Here is a 24,265-nt window from a genome sequence, read left to right on the forward strand (position 1 = left end):
TTCCATTTCTTGTAAGCTTCTTTTTTGTATTTAAGAGCAGCAAGGATTTCACTGTTAAGCCAAGGTGGACGCCTGCCATATTTACTATTCTTTCTACAATCCACCTCCTTCACAGAATCAGATTAATCCACCTATTTTCCCTGGATTACAAAGGCATCTAGGAGCTTTAACCCTAGCTCTGCCAAACCCTGTACTGAGTCTTTTCATGCTATCAGAGCATGGTAAAATTGGAAGGAAAATTGAATGAACCAGGAAGTGTTATCAGCTCATATGAGTAAAGGTCTCAGCTAAACCTTCTTCCTGGCTTTGATGCTGTATCTACAGTCTAGTACTCATTTTATGATTTTAGGCCACAAAGAGGATGCAAGAGTTATGTGGTGGAGTACCCATCTCCACCACGTATGTCTTGGAGGACAAAGGAGAAGGAAAAGCATATTGTAAATGTATCTGGATAAATAGAGATGTTCATTAATTATAAACACTTAGGCTTTAGAGTGTATTTTCTGGGGGGTTTCAAAAACATTATTTAGATTACTAGTAATCATACAAAAACAAAAATAAAAAGGCATCTCACAAGTCATAAGTTTTAAAATGAAAATGAACGTATTTTAAAGAAAATAAAAGTGGCAGTTAATCCCCAAACTGAATATACAAACTGAAATAATTTGTCTTGGATAAATATTGTTTAATTCACAAAGAGCTGAAGATGCATTGATGTATATTCTAGTAATAATAGCTGCTCACATAATATACACAAATAGCTCCATCAAAATTCTGGCCACTTCTTAGAATTTACATTGATATGTGAATTGTATGCAATATGAAATCAGCTGCTTACCTTTGACTCATCTAGTTCAAGCTTCTTCAGAGACTTTCTGACATAATCCACAAAAGAGGAAGACTTGGAGAAAATTTTACCAACATGCCGATCACTGCAAATGTAGTATTGAGGTTATTCTTTTAATTTTCTCAGAAGACAAAAGTTCCATATTATTGTTTCATAAATCTCAACCCATTAAAAACATATACAATAGATATTCTAAGAAGCTAGAATAATAATTTATTTCAATTTTACTTTTTCTTTTATCTAAAAATACATCAAAGCAAGCTAACTAATACCCAAAGAAGTTTTTAGACCAAAAATATTATTACTCATGAATACCTGAAATTATGAATGAGGTGAAGGTGATATTTTTTATTTCCATTCCTCTCCTAACATTGTTTTTATTTTATTGGATCCATTACACAGTGTCCATTTTCAATGCCTCACTTGACAATATTAGCAAGAGTTCAATGTTTATGAAAGCAGAACTTCTTCAATGCCATCTGCTGATCCAGAATCACATAGTAAGTTAAGTGTGATTCTGATCTTATTTATGCCTTGCAGATTTCTCTCCTAGATGTATGTGTAGTATGTGATTCTCATTTAAATTAGGCAATGTCAGAATTTTCCAGATTTACAATTTGGGGTGCCTCTTCAGAAACTTGACCAATATTTGAATTGGTTCAGGCAAAGTGGTAAAGCAATGCACAAAAAGTACCAGAAGGCAAACAGAAGATGCACTCACATTAGCAAATTACATGTAATCTCCGTTTGAAATACCTTAGGAAAAAAATGTATGAATATGTTTTGTCAGAACTCAGTCTGAATTAACTTTCAAAGCCATCACCTACATAACACACAGCTCCAGGTCTCAGTGACCTTGGTAGTCTTGTACTGTAAGAATCATAATCCCAAAGACATTAGCTACTCACAAATATTCTCTTCAATGTATTATTTATGAACAAACAGATTTTCCATAAAATATTAATTAGGTATTATAACACTGGCAAACCAGGTGCCAATTTCTGCCAAGGTCCCCATGCCTCACTTTGATACTGCCAAACACATAGCCGGAATTAGTCTGGTTCACCTGTGTTTTTACTACTGTTAAAATAAGTATGAGCATTATAAAAGTGTGCTTAGTATTTAGACTTTATTGAATGCTTGTAAGTTGTTGTATGCATTAATCTCCCTTATAACATCTGTATCCCATATTTTAAGATAGTAGTTGAGTCTTTGCATTGTATGTTTCTGTAACTGTAAATCACCAGACAGGAAAGGGACCTACACTGGCACTTTACAGTGCTGCAACTTTCTCTCTCAGGGGTGTGAAAAAACACCCCCCTAAGCGCTGCAAATTTCATTGCTGTAATGTGCCAGTGTAGACAGTGCACCAGCGCTGGTAGCCGCACTCCCAGTGCTGATAGCTACGCCCCTCGTGGAGGTGGTTTTTTTAGAGCACTGGGAGAGCTGTCTCCCAGCGCTGTGCCGTGACTACACAAGCCAGTGAAGACGTACTCTTAGTGTGAAATGCTGGCTTCCAAAAGAAGGCATTAGGTCCTGCCCAACACAGAAGACTGCTTGACACCAGATGAACTACTGTGGAACATCAGAGGACAAAATACTTTGTTAATTGCTCTCCCTGTCTCCCAATCCCTCCCACGAAGAGGAGAAGTGCAAATAAATTCCTCCCATCAGCTGAGCTGGCAGTTCAGAGAAGAAAGGTGAATAAAAATCTCTGATAAGGAGAAACTGTATCTCTGTGCTGCTTGTACTCTCAAGGGCAAGGTTTTCTAGGCATAAGCAAGAGGTCCCCAGTGTTTCGCCTGGGTTACTTCAAGGGACAAATAGAGCTTATAAAAAACACTTCTATTACCTTTTGAAACTTAAGACTGTAACTCCTTTGTGTATGTATGTTTACCTGCTTTAACCTTGTAAATAACTCTCTTATTTCCTTTTCCTAATTAACAAATCTTTAGATAGTTTATTATAGAGTTGGCTACAAGCATTGTCTTTGGAGTGAGATCTAAGGCGCAACTGACTTGAGGTAAGTGACTGGTCCTTTGGGACTGAGAGCAACCTGAACATTGTTGTGATTTTTAGTGTAAGAGACCATCTATCACAAAAGCAAGCTTGCTTAGGTGACAAGGCAGATTGGCGTACCCAAGGGGACTGTCTGTGGCTCCATGGTTAGACTATTATAGTACCTGAGGAGTTTGCACTTGATGCTTGATTAGTGAAATCTAAGTATAGAACTTAAAGCCAATTTCGGGTTTGTGCCCTGCCTCTTAACAGTCTGTCCTGAATGCATCCGATGAGTGAGCTGTAGCTCACGAAAGCTTATGCTCCAATAAATTTGTTAGTCTCTCAGGTGCCACAAGCACTCCTTTTCTTTTTGCGAATACAGACTAACGCGGCTGCTACTCTGAAACCTGTCCTGAAGTTGGTACTCATGCTCTTGAATCACTGTAGGACAGCTTGACAGGTATATCTTCTTAAAAACTATTTTACTGGAAACTCATAGAAAGCCTATTCTTTTCAACTGTGGGCTTGATTCAAAGCCTATTGAAGCTGACAGAAAGACCTCCATTGCTATCATTGGGTTTGGGGTCAGGATCCAAGTTCTTTGTGTCAATTAACATTCAATTTTATTTTATTTTATTTTATTTTTAGGGAAATAGGAAATTCCTGTGACTGTATTTTTTTATTCCAATGCAATAAAACCTTTGGGCAAATGCAGTCCAAAGACTACTTAATGGCTATGCATTTAAAAGATTCTTTGAAAAAAATAAGCATTTAGTGTATCTGTCCCACAAATCAGAAGCAGCATAGTTGTAATAAGAAAGATATATACTGAATACATGGAGCTCTAAAAAGTCAGAATAGGCTCTTAATGACTCAAGGCATCATAATTCATTCTTTTAATTGTCTTAAACTGCTTTTTAAGTGTTATTGGATAAGGAACCTGACATCTTAAAAACTGCTGAACTGGTCCCACAAGGCTTCACCGAGACAAAGAAAATTCCAGCTACTTCATCAAAACTGGAGACATTTCACATTAGCGAGCTTAAAAACTGGGCCTAAAACTCTTTTAATTTCAAAAGTGCAATCTTTATTACTTCCCCCATGTTACCTTTACTTTAATAGATAACATACACTGGTCTAGCCCATACTTTCAGTTTTTACAACCTAGTTCTCATGTTCTGCTAAATCTTCTTTGTAGTTTTATTATACATAATGTCAAGCAAAGGAAGAAATTCTTCTTTTGGGAGGTTGCCCATCGATGGAAAAAGCTATGCTCCCACCCCAAATGCCAAAGACAATTGGCCAGTTGTCCTGGGTGTCCACACTGGCTCTTGGGCTCCCTGCTGCTCAACTCAATGTGCACTGACAGGCCTTCAAGTCAGTAGCTGACTATGAGACCTATGATAAAGAAGCACTCTCAGATGCAGTCTGTATAGCTCAAAGCTGTATTGGTGTGCTCACCACATGGAAGAAGGCAAGAACACATGGTGCGGGTTTAACCAGGCCTCAACTTTACTAGTCAAATTATCTTCAAGGTTACCATTGAGATGGAGTCCTGTGCATTGTTCCTTTGCTAGTTCTTGGGGGTGCTCTCACCACAAGGGGAGTCAATCATGGGGACCTCCATCCGCCCACGAGCATCTCTCCCACTTTTGGGGGCTGAGGCAAGAGGAGATATTAACCCCCATCCTGCTGCTAGGACTGCTATAAAGGGCATTGGCAGGGTGGTCCCCCCAGGGTAACGTTCTAGCCCCTGGTTTGCATTTCTCCCCAAGGGATTAGACATGTTGCTCCCATCTCGTAAGGAGACGTGTCAAGGTTCCTCCCCCACTCTGAACTCTAGGGTACAGATGTGGGGACCTGCATGAAAAACCTCCTAAGCTTATCTTTACCAGCTTAGGTCAAAACTTCCCCAAGGTACAAAATATTCCACCCTTTTGACCTTGGATTGGCCGCTACCACCACCAAACAAATACTGGTTACTGGGGAAGAGCTGTTTGGACACGTCTTTCCCCCCAAAAATACTTCCCAAAACCTTGCACCCCACTTCCTGGACAAGGTTTGGTAAAAAGCCTCACCAATTTGCCTAGGTGACTACAGACCCAGACCCTTGGATCTTAAGAACAATGAACAATCCTCCCAACACTTGCACCCTCCCTTTCCTGGGAAATGTTGGATAAAAAGCCTCACCAATTTGCACAGGTGACGACAGACCCAAACCCTTGGATCTGAGAACAATGAAAAAACATTCAGTTTTCTTACAAAAAGACTTTTAATAGAAATAGAAGTAAATAGAAATAAAAAAAAAATCCCCCCTGTAAAGTCAGGATGGTAGATACCTTACAGGGTAATTAGATTCAAAACATAGAGAACCCCTCTAGGCAAAAACCTTAAGTTACAAAAAAGATACACAGACAGAAATAGTTATTCTATTCAGCACAATTCTTTTCTCAGCCATTTAAAGAAATCATAATCTAACACGTACCTAGCTAGATTACTTACTAAAAGTTCTAAGGCTTCATTCCTGGTCTATCCCCGGCAAAGACAGAATATAGACAGACACACATACCCTTTGTTTCTCTCCCTCCTCCCAGCTTTTGAAAGTATCTTGTCTCCTCATTGGTCATTTTGGTCAGGTGCCAGAGAGGTTACCTTTAGCTTCTTAACCCTTTACAGGTGAGAGGAGATTTCCTCTGGCCAGGAGGGATTTTAAAGGGGTTTACCCTTCCCTTTATATTCATGACAAGACGTCATTGGGATGCTCATTATTTTACCATTCTTTCTTGAATATGGAGCCTAAATCAGCTAGTTCCTGCACTGGGCACCTGTCAAAAGTTGTGACAACTAGATGACTCTCACATAGGTCCCAGCTGCGCCCTCTGTGTGGGAGAATCCCAGCCCTCCGATTGTATAAAAAACTCAACCCCTAGATTTCACTGTGAGGAAGGTGAAAAACCCAACCAGCCTCAGTCAGTCTGGTGGTATGGGGAAAAAATCCTTCCCAGCCCCAAAGCAGCAACCTACATAAGAGAGAGAGGGTGAGTCGACCCCTGGACAGACTGGAAAACAGGAAGTGGCCCTGAGCACAGGGCTATTTTTATGGCTCCAGATCTCATGTCAAATCCAGCAAGACCTCCAGCCCATCCTGGAAGTCCCATCGGGGGCCAGAAATCTTGCAGGACTTGATCCACCCTGTCCTTTATGCCCTCTCCCATCGTGGGAGCCACCAAACTCTCTCCTCACTCGGCTTTTTAGTGAATTTGCCACAGTTGCCTACATGTCCAGTGCCAAGGATAGGGCAAATACCTCTGCAATGCTGGAAGGGCAAGAGCTCTTTGTGGATTGTATCCTCTGCATATGGATTCAGAGCAAATGAAAGAGCCCTGTATTATTTACTGACTGCATTCGTAATATAAACAGATACAGACAGAATTTAGGGCCTCATTCTGCAACTCTCATGCTAGTAGTTACAACTTGCAGAGTAAGGGAAGAAGAATTAGGCCTTGGTCTCAGTATCTCATACCTTTTGATGACACCGTAACATTCCTCTATAATAACCTGTAGAACAGCTCGATAAAACAATGATTCTGTAGGCAGCTGGAAAAAAGAAAGCAAAGAACAGCAGGAATGTAAAGTTGGCATCAAAATCAAGACCAGAGTAACCAGAATGGTGTTGGCTGCCTTACCTAATTACTGGTTTGTATTCTCTCAAACCAGTCTTATTAACCTGGTTGAGAGGACAATTTACTAATTTTCCTGTTTGCAAGTTAAAATGGGTCAGAGGACATCATAACCATAATTGTGAGAAAAAATAAAGACAGGAAACTGCAGAGTTTGATAGGAAGTGGGTGGAGGGATAGGGATTAGAGAAAAAGAAAGGAAGATGGGCCAAATTCTGATCTTCATTCGTAAGCCCAGGAAACTCTATTGCAGTTACTGGAGTTATTCCAAAATTGCACCATCAAACTTCAGAGCAGAGTCTGGTCCAATGAATAAAAAGAGGCAAAAGGAAAACATACTACCTGTGTCAAAACATTTTCTTATTTATAGCTACTTTATCATGGTTCCCTGAAACACTGATATCCATGCAGAAAGTTCTGCACTTATAAAAACAGTGCAGTACATTTAAAACTTCATACCTTTAGGTATGAAAAATGTGTTTACTTAAGAAAAGTTAATGTTTGTCAGTTAAAAATGTAGTGCCAAATGCATCTCCTGTGTAAACCCACTGCAGTCAATGGGCTTACAATGGGGATAAGTTGGCCTGTAAATCTAGTCTATTAAATACTTGTACAGTTAGTGTGCAGACACAAAAAAATGATAAATTACACAATAATGATTTAAAGTACTCAGAGAACAGAATTTAGACAGGGATTTAAAAAACGAGAGACAAGTGCGATATTCCCGCCAGAAGCAAGCCGCTGCAATAAATCATACAGACATTCTCAATCACAATACTTTCCTGTCTCCTACAACAGTAGTACTAAGTGAAAAAGTTACTAGTCACTACCCTGCAAGATTAGGAAGACATCTGGGGTTTGCCTTTTGTATTTGTGGTTACATGATTGTAAATTACTTATACTATAGTGAAAAATATTATATAGCTTCTGGTTTTATGTTACCCAGTATCTGTCCATAAATTATAGCCAAATAAAAATACAGTTACAAATACTTTTCAGTGAAAAAAACTACTAAATATTCATGCTCATCCTGGTCTTCACATTTCAATTTTCTAACAGCTTATGAGTATGCAATTTAGCATAAAATATTATGTTAATTTGATCTCAGGCTTTTGGAGGTGTCAGGGTTGCTTCCCCACTCTGAACTCTAGGGTACAGATGTGGGGACCCGCATGAAAGACCCCCTAAGCTTATTCTTACCAGCTTAGATTAAGAACTTCCCCAAGGTACAAACTTTGCCTTGTCCTTGAACAGTATGCTGCCACTACCAAACGTTTTAAACAAAGAACAGGGAAAGAGACCACGTGGAGACGTCTTCCCCCCAAAATATCCCCCCAAGCCCTATACACCCCCGTTCCTGGGGAGGCTTGAGAATAATATCCTAACCAATTGGTTACAAAATCATCAAAGACCCAAACCTCTGGATCTTGGAACAATGGAAAAATCAGTAAGGTTCTTAAAAGAAGGATTTTATTAAAAAAAAAAAAAAGAAAGGTAAAAATCATCTCTGTAAAATCAGGATAGAAAATACTTTACAGGGTATTCAGATTCAAAACACAGAGGATCCCCCTCTGAGCAAAACCTTAAAGTTACAGAAAACAGGAATAAACCTCCCTCTTAACACAGGGAAAATTCACATAAAACAAAAGATAAACTAATCCGCCTTGCCTGGCTTACCTATACTGGTTGCAGTATTGGAGACTTGGGTTAGGATGGGTTGGAGAAGACGGATTTCAGTCTGGCCTCTCTCAGTCCCAAGAGAGAACAACCACGTAAACAAAGAGCACAAACAAAAGCCTCCTCCCAAGATCTGAAAGTATCTTGTCCTTTGGGTCAGGTGCCAGCCAGGTTAGCTGAGCTTCTTAACCCTTTACAGGTAACAGGATGTTGCCTCTGGCCAGGAGGGATTTTATAGCACTGTATACGGAAAGGTAGTTACCCTTCTCTTAATATTTATGACAGGAGCTCTCAGGCTAGCAGGTATGGTCCACACCAATCATGCTCCTGTGCTGAGTTTGTATCTGCTTTCTGAGAAAATATGGACCCAGCAGTGAGAGCTGGGAGGATAAGAGGACTGGCCTACATGGTTTAGGAGTTTTGTCTGCAGTGTGCTGTACCAGATACAGGAACACAACTAAGTACCAGGTTAGGCTTCTGGTGGAGCAAAACACTGTTAAATTTCTCTAGTTACTAACTGAATTTTAACCATGGAATACGATCCCAGAGAGCCAAGTATGTCAGTAACTGTTTGTTAACTTAATTAAAAGTTGTGTGTTCAAGGCCTTTTACATAGTGTTAGGAGCTTTTATAATTTACTTGCTATATAGATAATAAAACATTCTTAAAATACACGGGACTATCTTACACTGTAATTTTTGTTTCAATAAAAAAAATTAGTTTACTGCTGTTTAACTTGTTTTAAAAGTTAGATGTACCTAAAGTTCCACTCCTCCTCCTTTATTAAAATAAATTTTTAATAAAAATTTGAAAAATAACCTTTTCCACGGTTTCCCATAGTATTTTATGAACAATATTTTTGCAATATTTTGAAAAATATTATATTATTTTAAAATAAGTTTCATATTATTTCCTTGTGGACAAGTTTTTGCCTCAAAAACACCACAAGTGTTGGAAATCTCTGCAGAAATTACCAAAATTTAATGAGTTGGGAAGAGCCTGAACTAACTCCTTACTCCTAGTGACCATATTGCTAGACCCAAAAACATTGTGGTTCTTCAGAATAAAGGGGTCAGTGAATCCTCTAAAGATGAGCTTCACTGGGCTAGGAGCCTCTGTTGGAGCAGTCCGTGTAAGAAAGCATCCAAAGTTTGGAAAGGTAATTTTATACTTTAAGTTTTGAAAGAAGCACTTTTGGATTTAGTGAAGAATATTAACCAGCATGATTAAGCATAAAATAGCTTACTATTAAAATAAGATATTTTCAACTATATTAAAATTGTACTTTCTCTAAAATATATGTTAGCTTACTCTTAATTGTCTGAAGAAAATAAGATATGTTAGCATCACTATGTGCAGACAAGGCAATAAAAATGCAATTCTGTGTGCTGAAACATGATATCAATCTGACTTTGATTTATATTCTGTTAATTGTAGTGTTTTAGAACCCAGTAAGTCACAAGTTCAGGAGAAGGTCATGTATTAAAAGTATTCAAAAAGAGAAAACAGTTTTGTCATTAGAAGGGTTAAAATAAACAACATTACTTACCACTTGGCTGACCGCAACTCGTTCCAAAGCCTTTAAAAGTGAAGAAATTAAACAGCTATGTTTATTCTTTATCAGGGCATTTTATAATCACATTGTATAAAGCCTGGTGGAAATGACATTTTACAAGATTAATTATGTGATATAACATGAGCGTGTACACTTACGAGTGTTAAAACCATTAGAGGTTGTTAATCAGTTCACTTCTGTTATTTAGGGTTTATTTATAGGACAAGCAATGATAAAGGAATGCATAGATATAGATATCTATATATAGCTTCTTCAATTTTTGAGAGCACTAAGGAAAAAAGAAATTTATTTTTTCTTGGCTATATTCCTATACAAGTATAAGCATAATAACAGCTCACTTTAGATATTATAACGTATAGTTTAAATAATCTTTTAATTTAATGCACAATATATTAAAATATCTTTTTAAGTCTTTAGCGACTACACAAATGTTCATTTTCAACTCGCAGTACTTAAAGTTAAACAAAATAAAAACTTTAGAGAGACTGCAGTTTAAAATGTCATGTAGATCCTTTAAAATAGATTTTTCAGCCCATGAATCCTGATGGTGTGAGAGTATTTGATTTTTATGATCTAAGGTGACAAAGAATTAAGAAAAAATATGAAATGGGTGGAAGATTTTTCTACAGTTGCTCTGTGTGGCCAAAGGCATCTCCAGCTGGTTGTTTGCCTCTGAAATAGAACATTCTATCCTTGTCAAAAGGCAGCCTGAGCTTACTTCTTCTCTCACTAAATAAGGCTTAATCTACACTAGAAAATTAGGTACATTTAACTATGTCAGTTAGGGGTGTGAAAAATCCACATCCCCTGAGCGGAGTAAAGCCAACCTAAGTCCCTATGTAGACAATTCTAGGTCAACCTAGCTACTGCCTCTCGGAGAGGTTGATTACCTACACCAATGGTAGAATCCCTCCCATTGGTATAGGTAGTGTCTACCCTGACGCACTAAAGTGGCGCAGCTGTGTCACTGTAGTGTTTTCAATGTAGACAAGCCCTAAGAAAGAGTGGGAAATGGAAATTCTATAAGGAAAGGAATGGGCTAATCTGCCATTTGATCTAGGGTATAATGGATAAACTACTGGGACAACAGAAGATGGCAAAAACATTTTGGGAGGGCTTACTGAAGGGTTTTAGGGTAACGTACGAAGGTTCTAGAATTTACATTTTGGTCCATATCCTTAACCACTTGGGATGAAACTTGAGATGTTTCACGCAGTTTGTTGAGGATGTCACATTTAGGGGTGAAAGCATCCTGCATAATTGTCCTGACATGTTTCAGTCTTAAGATCTCTAATGTTAGCTCTGATCTCTTTAACCTTGACATATGGGCCTGAGTTGGTTTTTGGCAGGTATTTGTGTGAGTTAGCAGCTGAAATTGAGGCTAACAGCATCTGTTGTGGTGCATCCTGGGAAAAGGGATTAAAAATCAACAGAGATTAGAGGTGGCGTTTTCCTAATGCCACAGTAGTTGAAGATTTAGGGTCATGCCTTTATCCTCAGATTAAGCACCAATCCATCATCCTGTGCTGATGTAAAATGAGTATACAGGAGCACTCTGTCTCTTGGTGCAATGTTAGATGATTTCCTGGTGTAAAGGCTTGTATAAGTGTGTAGGCCTACTCTGGTTTTGGGGCTAGAAAGGCCTGTTTACGGTCTTGTACAGTTAGGACATTGAGTGTTATGAACAATGAACCTTTTTGGGGAAGTCAGTGGTGGTAGAAGAAATACTATCCCTTTTAAATCACTGCCATGACCTATTGCCCTTAGAGATTACTTTGCTTAAATTCAATTCAACAAGATTGTGGCCTTTTTGGTCATTTTAAAAATATTTTTTGTCTATCTTCATTGTTTCCTGCCCTTCGCAAATATAAAGTGTGCAAAGTTGGAAGGTTAATACAATTTTTTTTATCTATAATTTATCATGCATACAACATTAATGATGTTATTCTGTAGAGTCTGGGATTTAAGTCATAGCTCTAGGATTACAAGCCAAAAATAATGAATTCTATAACATCTGGATAAAACTTCCAGTAGGGAAAAAAAAAAAGAAAAAGAAAAAAGAACCATACTAAGCACGCTGACATTCTGGCATTGCGACCACAGCACCAGCCCTCTTCCTTTAAATACCGGCACATGGGAAACCCCCACAATCCCGGAGAGCAATCTGCAGATGAGAGAAAAATAGTGTGTTACTTTATTAAATTCTTCTTCTCTTAAAGTAAATCATCTATTGAGAAAGACAAACAGTAGTTGGAGCATAGCAGCAGCGCTGTGTAACTGTTATTCCTATCCAATAACAGAAAGCATATTAGTGTTATGAAAAAAGGTATTTTCTCAACAACAGATGTTTTTGCTTTAGGCTCCATTTTTGAAATCTTCACATTTTCCAAAACTATTCCTCCAAGACCGAACCAAGTGAATTCTCTGCAAAGTCTTTCTTTCTTTCTTTCTTTCTTTCTTTCTTTCTTTCTTTCAACACATTGACAATCATCCCAAGATGCTGAGCTGGCAGCCCATCAATGTAACAGGACGTATGTATCACTTAGTGCTGGGCTTTTCTTTTACAGTAAATAATTTTTAAACAGTATTTTGGCAAGTCATTACCGAATGTGTGCTTGTTTACTAAGTGCTGACGGCCTGTTTTGTTGTTAGCCATTATGTTTGTTTTCCAGAAAGGACCAGCTGCAAAGGCTCTTGCTGCTTCTTCAAAACACCAGAGCATTTACATCACAGACTGCGACTGAGTTTGGTTCAGTCTCTTTAATGTTTCAAGTGACAACAATGCTCCTAAATTAATGCTTAATCCTAATGCAACACTGGGACAGCTAAACTGGCAACATTATGAATACTACCTGTGTTTATGAAAAATTCTGCTAGGTTTTCTTTAAAAAACACTTTGATGTCAGCTGACTGTTTAAATCATTCTGAATGTGATTTTAATACTTAAAAATGAAAACAAGTTGGATAGGATCTTGGCATTTCAATTTAGAAAGATGGCTCTAAAATATTTTAAGATTAATCAAGGAGAAGAGGTTAAAAAGAGGCCAGTGGAAATACAAAAGTCTTCAGATTTATAAAAAGTTACATGCATTCAAAGAATGGGATACAAACCTGCATGCAGAACTCTTTTCAAAGACCTAGCAGACAGAAAAAGGAGACCAAAATTGATAAAGGATAAAAAGACCCCAGACCAATGGACTAACAGTGGAAGCTCTAAGAATTAGAGAATGTGGCTAGCGAAGGGCAACCAGGAGAAGAAAAAGAGAAGCTCCCTAAAATATTAAGATGATGTTTTGGGAAAAAAGACCAACAGAAGTCTTTGGCCTACAAGGTATGTCTACATTGCGTCTAGGATGTGTGATTCCCAGCAGGGGAAGACAGACTTGTGCCAGCTCTGCTGGAGCTAGCATGCTAAAAATAGCAGTGTAGACATTGTGGCGCTGGTGGCAGCTCAGGCTAAGATGGCAGGTGGACTTGGACTCATGGTTAGCCTGAGCCCCCAGTGATGCTGCAATATTCACACAGCTATTTTTAGCATGCTAGCTCAAGCAGAGCTGGCACTAGTCTGTTTACTTGGGCTGGGAATCACACCTCGTAATTCCAGTGTAGATATATCCAATGGAGTCCTATGTACAATAAAGGAGGAGAGAATAGTAGGTTTATGTTTAAGATAATTTATCTGATCTCTAGTCATAATCTTTATTTGCAGTCCTGTTCACAGTGGTCCTAATCTCAGGATAACAGCAAAGGTGTAATCTGTTGTGACATATATTTCCCTGTATTTTTGTCACTCCTGAGTGCAGAATGTATCACATCGATCCTCACCCAAATTGTGCTTTTTGTGAATTATTTTAAGTGAAGGGGACTGTAAATGTGTGATTTTATATGGAGGTAAAATTAGGATGTGCTTTTATGAATGTATTAATTTTAAAATTAGTCACTATACCCAATATCCTAATTAGCTTTACAGAAGCATGGTATAGTGAATAAAGCACCTAACTCTGAATCAGGAGATCAAGGCTCCACTCCCAGCTGTGTCACAGAACTGACTGAGTGGCTTGGGTTAAGCCATTCAACCAAAGAAACTTAACAAGATTTGAGGACTGTGGTGGATAATCAGCTGAACATGAACTTCCAGTGTGATGTTGTGGCTGAAAGGGCTAATGCAATCCTTGGCTGCATAAACAGGGGAATCTCGAGTAGGAGTAGAGAGGTTATTTTATGTCTGTATTTGGCATGTGCAACCGCTGCTGAAAGAGTGTCCAGGTCTGGCATCCACAAGTCAAGAAGGATGTGGATAAATTGGAAACAGTTCAGAGAAGAGTCATGAGAATGATATAAGGATTAGAAAACCTGTCATATTGTAGATTCAAGGAGCTCAGTCTATTTAGCATAACAAAAGAGAAGGTATGGGGTGATTGATTACAGTCTGTAAATACCTTTATGGGGAACAAATATTTAATAATGGGCTCTTCAGTCTAGCTGAGAATCGTAGAACACGATCCAATAGCTATAAATTAAAATTCAGACTGGAAGTAAGGCGTACATTTTTTAACAGTGAGAGAAATTAACCATTGGAACAATTTACCAAGAGTTGTGGTGGATTCTTCATCACTGACAATTTTTAAACCAGGGTTGGATGTTTTTCTGAAAGATCTGCTCAAAGAATTATTTTGGGGAAGTGCTATGACTTGAGTTATACAGGAGGTCAGACTAGATTATCACAATAGTCCCTTCTGGCCTTGGAATGTATGAATCTATAATACAGAGATAGTAATATTATTAACCTATCACACAAAAGTGCTCTGAGACGTAATCCATTAATGTACATATCGTGCTTTGAAACTGTCTGATGGATTATGTCATAAAAATAGGAAGAATAACTACCATACCATGAAAATCTATGAACACAGGGGTGTCTTAGATAGATATTAAGTTAGGCTCCAGAATAGAATGGAACTGCATGCTGTTTATGTGGGTAAAATTGGGAATTATCCTGAAGTTCAGTACCTTGTGGAAAGGTTTGCTTGATTACTGGACTGACTGAATTTACCATGACAAAATGAAGGTTCATGTATGAGACTATGTCTTTAGAATCCCAGAAAGTATTCACAAAAACAGTTTCAAGACAATATTGTATATAAAATAATTCAGGTCAGCGTAATCACTGCTGTAACTATTGGCTACATTAGAGAAAAATTTGGCAGATTATTTATGCTAAAGTGATAGTTAATAAGATTCTGTGAAATACATTTACGCAAAGAAAACTGTTATGGTTTTATTGTTTGGTATGCAGTAATAAGACTCTCTATAAATGCGTGCATTATAAATATTTTAAACAAAAATTAGCAAGCTCTGAAAAGAAATTGCGGGTTTTAATCATGGAATTTTTATTTTCTCCTCTACTCTGAGAGTGTCTTCTCATTATCCCACTCCAGAGACACCCATCACCCATACAAGTTAAAAATGCTACAATCTGAGCTAGGCTAACATTTATCTACTGCACCACTGATAAATTAATCTAAACCATTTCTATTTTCCCTGAACAAAATAATTAGTAAAAGTGCTGTCATCCACTCATGGAAACAAGCAGTGAGGAAAAATAATGCTTTAACACTGTACTTTCTTCTAGCTCTCCCAATATGATTTATTTTGGTAGTGTATTTAGAATGTAAGCTACTTGGGGCAGGTTTTAAGTATCTTAACCCATGTCTTGTATACTCCCACGCATACTGTAGGTGTTTAAAACAACAATTCAGCAGATAGATAAGCCTGTATTAAGCAGCTATTTTTATGAGCCACATTTTTAAAACCTGGACACCCTTTTTGTGCCTACCATTATTTGTAGGCACTAGTAACATTACACAATGTCTAATTACCTGATTAACTCACAGGTGAGATTTCTAACCAGCATTATTTTTACCCTCAAAACTGTAGGAGGTAGAAGGGAGACTGAGTTGATTCATATTTAAAAGTCATGTTTACAATTATTTTAAAAAGTCATATTGGGTTTCTTTTAAATATTGTGCAGTGAAATGTCCTTTACAATGAGGATAATTATAGTTTGAATCAGTATGTCTGGTCTCTAAGAAAAAACAAGTTTGGATCTCAGAAACTTCTTTAACAGAATCCTGAATTGGGAGTTCAATAAATATTGATATATAAACCCTGAAAATGTTCAGGAATACTTTGTGGATACATTATGAAAGATTGTACAGCAAATCATTGTACAGCATATAATTGTGAAAGAGCCAGTCTATTGTATATGAAGCAACTAACAAGACATCTTACAATTCATTAAAGGAATGTGGATCACGCAGAACTCTTCTCTCTATACAACTTCACACAAAGTGAGTAATTCTAGGTAATGGGATGAAGCACTGAATAAAAGCTGAAGTGGAGTGTAGACCTATTCACTGTTAATGAAACAGATATATCCTGACATGCAGGCTAATAACTTACAAAGATCCCACAGCACATGTGTAGCAGAAGGAATAGCAAGAAAGAGCATACCAAAAGGAGCTGCTGTCAAAAGAGCTAACGTCTCACAGTCAGGCTCAATTCTGTTATATTCAGGTTTATCGGCTCTTCATAGGCCACTGTGTACTTCTAATACCACTCAATATACAGAGGAAAGGCTCATATGAGGTATAACAGAACGGAAGCAATGCCTTCTCACAACATGAGCACAAGGTTCCCAATTCTGTAAGGTATCTGAGCACATGCTTTAAATCCCACTGATTTTAATGGTCCCTACATATGTGCCTAATACTGAACAGAACAATTTGGTAAATCGTGACCTAAGCAAATACAATTAAGGGATGTTCGACTGGTTCCAAGATGCATGTCACTATTCTCCATGTGTTACAGACTGTGCAATACGCAGAAGACACACATCAGATGTAAATGAGCTAACATCCAGATCAATGGTCCAACAACACAAATCAAGGCATTGATTATGCAAAAATGCACAATGCCAGGCCAGGTAAAGCATTCTGATGTACTGTGATGAAAACAACCCCTTCTTATAGCCAAAGAGCGTAAGTCCTACTTCTAAACCCAGACAAAATGGAGGTAACATTGGTGTGTTTATGGAGTACTATTTTAAAAGCAATTATTTGATTTAGTTAATTCTCCATTCTGTTTAATTCTATAGGCTAGCTAGTTACCACACACAAGGAGAAAAACTATTATCAACTGAACATGGAAAAAAGTCTTTAAGAGTTTTGTAAGAATTAATTTTTTTCAAAGTACGTTGAATTATGTCTTTCCATCTCTTCTGGGAAACCAACTACTAGTTACGTACTTTAATATTATTGCATCTGGATTATTTCATAATGCATTAATTTTTTCATGAAGGTTGTGTGTTTACTGTTATCTGATCTTGATTTTGTAATTTCAGTTTCATGCTCTTCTACAGGCTAACAATCTGTTTTCAACTACTTTTCTGTAAGGTTTTGCAGAGAGTTTTTAACTCCAACTACTCTGCCTACATTTTGGAATGTCCATTTTATATTCTATGTCAGCTTCATTTGTAGTTGATGGAATTCTTTTCCTTTACTTAACTGTTCCCAATGGGGAAAAGGGAAGATGCAAGTGGATGCTGGATTTATATAAAATGTCACTGATGATTCGATTAAGCAAGACGTATTATCCAGAAATTTTTTTTTTTTTTGATTTTTGTCAACTACCCCCACCCTCATAATAAGTTTTAATTCTTTCAGCATGTTGTAATGAGGGAAAAGAGCTTCATAGAATCATAGAATATCAGGGTTGGAAGGGACCTCAGGAGGTCATCTAGTCCAACCCCCTGCTCAAAGCAGGACCAATCCCCAATTTTTGCCCCAGATCCCTAAATGGCCCCCTCAAGGATTGAACTCACAACCCTGGGTTTAGCAGGCCAATGCTCAAACCACTGAGCTATCCCTCCCCCCCTCCACAAACACAGCCACGTGGTACAGAGGGGGAAACTGAGGCACGGGAAAGGGACGTGACACTCCATCTTGTCAACCACTCCATTCCACTGCATAGGTCCCTCACGCTGATTTGTTTGGTCAGCATTTCGTGGCTAAACAAGAGTTGTATAACTAATTAAAACAAATATGTGTGGATAGAAAATAGTGCAACTTATAATCACGTGGCCAGGGTGTGGAACACTAAACATACCCTGCTTCTTTTGGTGCTTATAGAAAAAAAAATATTTGGCAGTATATGTAAGAGCAAAGGATTTTTTTAGTTTGGGAAGTCCTGAGTAACCTTTTCTTGTATTTGTTATTCCATTCATATATGTGGAATAGGCCACAGAAAAATGTTTAAAGAGGATGGGTACCAATGTCGTCAATTTTACCCAGTTCAGTGTATTGTTTGGATCAATGTATAGGAAAACAGTGGGCCTCACTCTTCTGTGTTCTATGCTATACCTGGTATAGAATTTTATACTATGCAGAGTGAGTGTAAAATACCACACTTCTAGTCTGGTAACATTTTAAATTTACTTTGCACATGCATAAATGACTCCAAAAGGTGCAAAGCAGTGAAGGATCAAGGCCACTATATTTTACTTCTTTAGCGGAGAAAGTTCCACAGTGTATTATAGTATCTTGTTTATTGCCTGATCCAGTGTTTCTGAAGACTCGTTTGCATTTATTAAAATGTTTTCTTTCTTTTTAGTTCCCAGTGATTCTCAAGTGTTATGCATAGAAACATATTCACAAGTTTTCCTCTGCAACTTCTGAAACAGAATGGTTTATTACTAAGCAAATAGTCCCTAATGCAGTCATTTTTTTTTACAAAACTTTTCTTACAGACTCATTCTAATTTATTTAACACTAAACATTACTCACTATAGCAAACACAATTCATACTGGGTGGCAAGGCAATGACTATCCAAATCACCAATGGTTTATTTTAAAGAGTACAAATCCAATTTCTTGTTTTCTGTTTTCAATAACATGTAGATGATTTATAAATTCTGGTTTGGAACACTATTCTTTTTCTTCCGATCTATGACAGATAGTCAACACAAATCAGTCATTACACTATGCAACGTACTATAAACATAGAGGATACTTGTTTCATTCAAATTGCTGATGCCCTTTCTCTTCTCATCCTATTGTTAAGGCAGTAAGCTATTCCAATACATACATAACTAAAAATAGATGGAGGTGAACTGTGATTTATTTTCTAGTGACTGAGTCCATCAGTTTGTATATAGTATGTGGCAAACAGAAGGCAGAAATAACCTTTTAATGTACAGGCCGAACTGCCAGCTCTACTCAGGATTGCATTTTGTTTCAGAAATTATACCCTCCAAAGGAAAACAACTGTCATTTATATCATTTTTAACCTTTACCTTGGCTGAGGCAATTTGTTACTGAAGTGTTGTGAAATAGCAGTCTCTTAAAGTGTTTCAGCATGAGTACAACTTGAAGAGAAAGAAAGCTCATTCTAATTTAGCACTGACATAACTATAATATTACTAAACCCAGAGATTGTATAGTCTGGAAGCATTTTAATAGCTTTGAAAGTGACACTGACACTTTAAACTTGGCTTTCTTACCAAGATTGCCATTGAAAGTAATACAATAGAAATCTGATTCTAAATTGGATTTATCTTTCTCCATTTTTGCTACTTGTTTTTATACTGGTCTTGCTATAATAGAGTTAGTGTTGTTGATTCCTCTTGGTACTATCTAGTTCACATGGACCAACATGGTGACATCATCTAGTGTGTTCTGTACGCTTATGAGCATCTTTCCCCTACCACTGCTTAAGAAACAGCATTTGGTGAAACTGAATGGCTGCTGTAACTTTATAAATGTACAATGCAACAAATATCAACCAACATGCAACGCTACTTTTATGGAATATTGTTTAATGTATGTTGTGTGCATTGTTATTCCTGAAAAGTGGCATTTTAAAAAACTATTTTGATGTTATACCTACATTACAAAACCCACATCTCATGCAAATTTTTTTCTTTTGATATTCAAGCTCCAGAGCTGCTGTCCATTTCATTCCAGTGTCTCAGTTTTCACCAATTCCTTCTACCCCAAATTCTCCATTTGTACTTCCCAATGTATTTATTGAGTCTAAATTCCTAACTTACTCTTCTTCTTCAGTCTAGGACACAGTGTAGAAGCTGGAAACATAAAAACTCTTGGACCAGATGCTTTAAGTTCATGGAAAAAAGAGTTACCCCACCTTTTTGTAAATGTTGTTCTTCAAGATGTGCAGCTCATGTCCATTCCATTGTAGGTGTGCGTGTGCCCACATGTGAGGCCGTTGGAGACTTTTGCCTTAGTGGTACCCAGCAGGGTCGGCTGTGGCACCCTCTGAAGTGCCGCGCTCCTGGCATGGTATATCAGGTGTTGCTGGCCCTGCGCGCCCTCTCGGTTCCTTCTTGCCGACAACTCTGACAGCAGGGCAGAAGAGTGGGTAATGGAATGGACATGAGCAACACATCTCAAAGAACAACAATTACAAAAAGGTGGGGTAACCGTTTTTTCTTCTTTGAGTGCTTGCTCACGTTGATTCCACTGTAGCTGACTCACAAGCAGAATCCATGGCAGCGGGTTCAGAGTTCACAGTCTTGCAGATTCGAGTACTGCTCTGCCGAAACCAGCATCAGCCTGAGCCTGCTGGGTCAGCGCATAGTGTGAAGCAAAGGTGTGGATGGACAACCAGGTCTTGGCGCGGCAAATTTCCTGGATCGGCACCTGAGCGAGGAAGACTGCTGATGATGCTTGTGCTCTAGTTGAATGAGCCATCACAATCACTGGCGGGGGCATCTTCGCCAGCTCATAGTAGTAGCGGATGCAGGCTGTGATCCAGGATGAGATTCTCTGGGTAGACACCGGGCAACCCTTCATCCTGTCAGCGACTGCAACAAACGATTGTGTAGACTTACGGAACAGCTTTGTTCTCTCTATGTAGAAGGCCAGTGCCTGCCCGACGTCCAGGGTACACAGCCTGCCTTCCTCATCTGTAGCATGAGGCTTTGGGCAGAAGACCGGAAGATATATCCTGACCAGTATGGAACTGGGAAACGATCTTGGGCAGAAAGGCTGGGTGCAGACGCAGCTGTACCTTGTCCTTATAGAAGACCATATAAGGGGACACCCTATTGGCTGAGGTTATACCGACCAAAAAGGAAACCTTCCAGGAGAGAAGCAGAAGGGAACAGGAAGGCAGGGGCGCAAAGGGGGGGCCATGTGAGCCTGGACTGCACAAGGTTCAGGTCCCAAACATGTGTGTAAAGATGCTCCAGAACTTTAAGGAACCATGCTATCATGGGATGGGTGAAGACCGACCTGCTGTGAAACAGGGGATGGAAAGCCGAGATGGCCACCAGGTGCACCATGACTGAGGACAGCAACGAGGCGAGATGAAAAGGTGCTGCTGACGCGATCCACCAGGACATTCTTGGCTCCGGGCAGGTGGGCGGCCACCAAATGAATGGCATGCCGCACACAAAAGTCCCAGAGGCTAAGAGCTTCCCCACAAAGGGCCAAAGACCTGGAGCCGCCCTGCCTGTTGATGTAGTACATTGCGGCAGTATTGTCCATCAGGACCTGCTCCACCTTGCCTTTCAGGTGTGGGAAGAAAGCCTGACATGCCAGGCAAACAACTCTGAGCTCCCTGACATTGATATGAAGGGACAGGTTGTATTGCAGCCAATGGCCCTGGGTGTTGAGCTCGCACAGATGGGCTCCCCAGCCCAGGTCTGATGCGCCTGAGACCAAGGTGAGCAAGGGTGAGGGAATCATGAAAGGGACTCCCTGCAGCACCAACCTGGTATCCCACCACCAGTCCAGAGACGAGAGGCCGTGGCTCAGCACCGTGACCACTGGGTCCTATGGGTGCCTGCTGGGAATGTAGACCGAGGCCAGCCACACTTGCAGGGGCCTCAGACAAAGCCGGGCATGACTTACCACATAGTACACGTGGCCATGTGGCCCAACAGTCGCAGGCATGTGTGGGCCATGGTGAGCGGTTGGTTCTGTATGTGGCCAATCAACTCCGACATTGCTTGAAAGCGTGCTTCCAGGAAGGCCCTGGCTCGCATGGAGTTGAGAACTGCTCCAATGAACTCTATGCTTTGAACTGGCGTTAACGTGGATTTTTCTGTGTTTATTAGGAGACCCAAATTGCTGCAGGCGGAGTGCACCAGATCGATGCTCCTCTGGACCTGCTCCGGAGACTTGCCCTTGATGAGCCAATCATCGAGATACGGGAAGATCTGGACCCCTTGAGGCCTCAGGTAAGCTGCTACCAGCACTACACACTTCCTGAACACCCTGGGGGTCGAGAACAAGCCAAAGGGGAAGCTGTAAACTGGAAGTGGCGCCCTGCCACTATAAAGCGCAGGGAACGTCTGTGCCCCGGGAAGACAGAGACATGAAAGTAAGTGTCTTTTAAGTCAAGAGCGGCGTACCAGTCCCCCAGATCCAGAGAAGGGATGATGGAGGCCAGTGATACCATGCCGAACTTCGACTTCATGAGAGTCTTCTTGTGGCCCTGCAGGTCCAGGATGGGTCTGAGCACCACTTTTGCCTTCGGGATTATGAAGTAGCGGGAGTAGAATCCTTTTCCTTGCATATCCCGAGGTGCACCCTTCATGGCCCCCAGACTGAGGAGGTTCTCAACCCCCTGAATGAGGAGCTGCTCGTGAGACGGGTTCTTGAAGAGGGACGGGGAAAGGGGATGGGTGGAAAGAGGGGCGGTCAAAAATTGCAGGGGATAGCCCTGAGCCACTATGTCCAGGAGCCAGTGGTCCGTGATAACCTGCGACCAGGCCGAGCAGTAAGGGAAAAGGCGGTCGAGGAAAGGGTGGGACGGATCTGGGTAGTTGGCTAGTGTGTTGCTCCTGAGCGCACCCTCAAAATGAGCACTTCTGGCCCCCCTAGTGTTTTGCCAGGCCAATCTGTGCAGGAGATCGGGATGACTAAGGGCGGTGGTGGTTCAACCCAGTGTCCCTTTTCCTCGTAGGCCCCTGCAGAGGCTGCCACTGCCTAGGTGGTGGAGGAGGCCAGAATGGCTGCCTGGACGACTGAGGTGTGTGCATCTTCAGGGAGCAGAGGATTGCCCTCGTGTCCTTTAGGCCGTGCAGACCCGCATCCATTTGGTTGGAGAACCAGCCAACCCCATCAAATGGAATGTCCTGGATAGAGGCCTGCATCTCCTGGGACAGGCTGGCGGTTTGGAGCCAGGAACCATGCCGCATGACTAGTGCCAAGGCGACCACTTGGACAGCTGAATTGGCTGTGTCCCAGGCCATCTGGAGGTGAAGACAGGGCCGCTGGGGTCCTATCATCCACCAGGGTCACAAACTCCTGGGCCACCCCATGGGACATGGAGTCCTTCAACTTGGGGAGAGAGTCCCACAAGTTAAAATTGTAGTGACCCAGGAGGGCCTGATGGTTCGTCACCCAAAACTGGAGGCTGGACATAGCATAAATCTTTCAACCGAACAAATCCAGGCTCTTCACCTGTTTGTTCTTCGGGGTAGAACTGGTGGGCCCCTGTTTGTCCCATTCATTGGCCACCAACACAACCAACAACCCCGGTGGAGGATGAGTGGATAAGTTCTCAAACCCTTTTGTGGGAATGAAGTATTACTTTTCTGCCCTTTTTGAGGTGGGCGGGGGCGGTGGGAGGATGGGGTTTGCCAGATGGTTTTGGCAATATTCAAGACCCCTTCGTATACCGGAAGCACGAGCCGGGCTGGGGCAGATACGGACAGCACATTAAATAATGTGTCCATCTGTTCCTCCATCTCCTCGGCCTTGAGGCCCAAGTTAGCTGCCACCCTGCAGAGCAGTGCCTGATGCTCATGGAAATCGTTCAGTGGGCTAGCCCTAAAAGGCTCTGCCACCGCCTCGTCTGGGGAGGAGGAGGATGTTGGACGACCGAGGAGGTCCAGAGGTGTCCTCACCTGCCAGGGAGGGTGGCCTTGGGGTGGGTACCGGCTTCACACCCAAGTCGATTGCTAGGATGCCCTGCACCAGGGCCAGTGCTGCAGGTACTGGGGGCGCGCCTGCGGTCTGTCTTACGCAGCAACTGAGGGCTGGCGAGAGTGGGTTACCAGCATGTCGGGAACGCCCCATGCATTCCAATATGGCCATTGGGTCAGCCAGTGGCTCTTCTGCTAGGCCAGTGCTGATGCTGCTGACTCACCCTTTGGAGCCCAATCACATTGTCTGGGCGAGGGGCTGAATTGTGCCTCCGAGCCCAAGAAGTCATCCCCCTCTGGCTACTGGGGCAGGGCTGTGGAGTTTTAGCAACAGCAACCGACAGTGGGACGAAGACATCGGCCTAGGCCCTTTACCGCTCCCTGGAGTTGGTGGTGTAGCCTTACAGGGAAGGAACTCCCCACGGCCGAGCCCTTAAGCGGTCTGGAGTGGGTGTGAGGACCGAGTGGCATCCTTTGCCCAGAGCCCCTTGGTCGGGCTTGGCTGGTGCCATCTTCTTAGTCTTCTTCTT

General features: G+C 40.8%; 1 protein-coding gene across 1 annotated transcript in view; it reads right to left on the bottom strand.

The window, feature by feature from the left end:
- The window catches only part of METTL25 (methyltransferase like 25), a 99,178-nt gene that overhangs the window by 19,034 nt on the left and 55,879 nt on the right, over positions 1-24,265 (bottom strand). Inside the window, exons 6-9 of the mRNA XM_074941961.1 lie at positions 11,851-11,945; positions 9,755-9,784; positions 6,372-6,445; positions 839-932 (exon numbers count right to left, since the gene is read on the bottom strand). Coding sequence (XP_074798062.1) covers positions 839-932; positions 6,372-6,445; positions 9,755-9,784; positions 11,851-11,945 — 293 coding nt within the window. The remainder of the gene's footprint in view (positions 1-838; positions 933-6,371; positions 6,446-9,754; positions 9,785-11,850; positions 11,946-24,265) is intronic.

This window comes from Natator depressus, chromosome 1, assembly GCF_965152275.1.
Source record: "Natator depressus isolate rNatDep1 chromosome 1, rNatDep2.hap1, whole genome shotgun sequence".
Taxonomy (NCBI): domain Eukaryota; kingdom Metazoa; phylum Chordata; order Testudines; family Cheloniidae; genus Natator; species Natator depressus.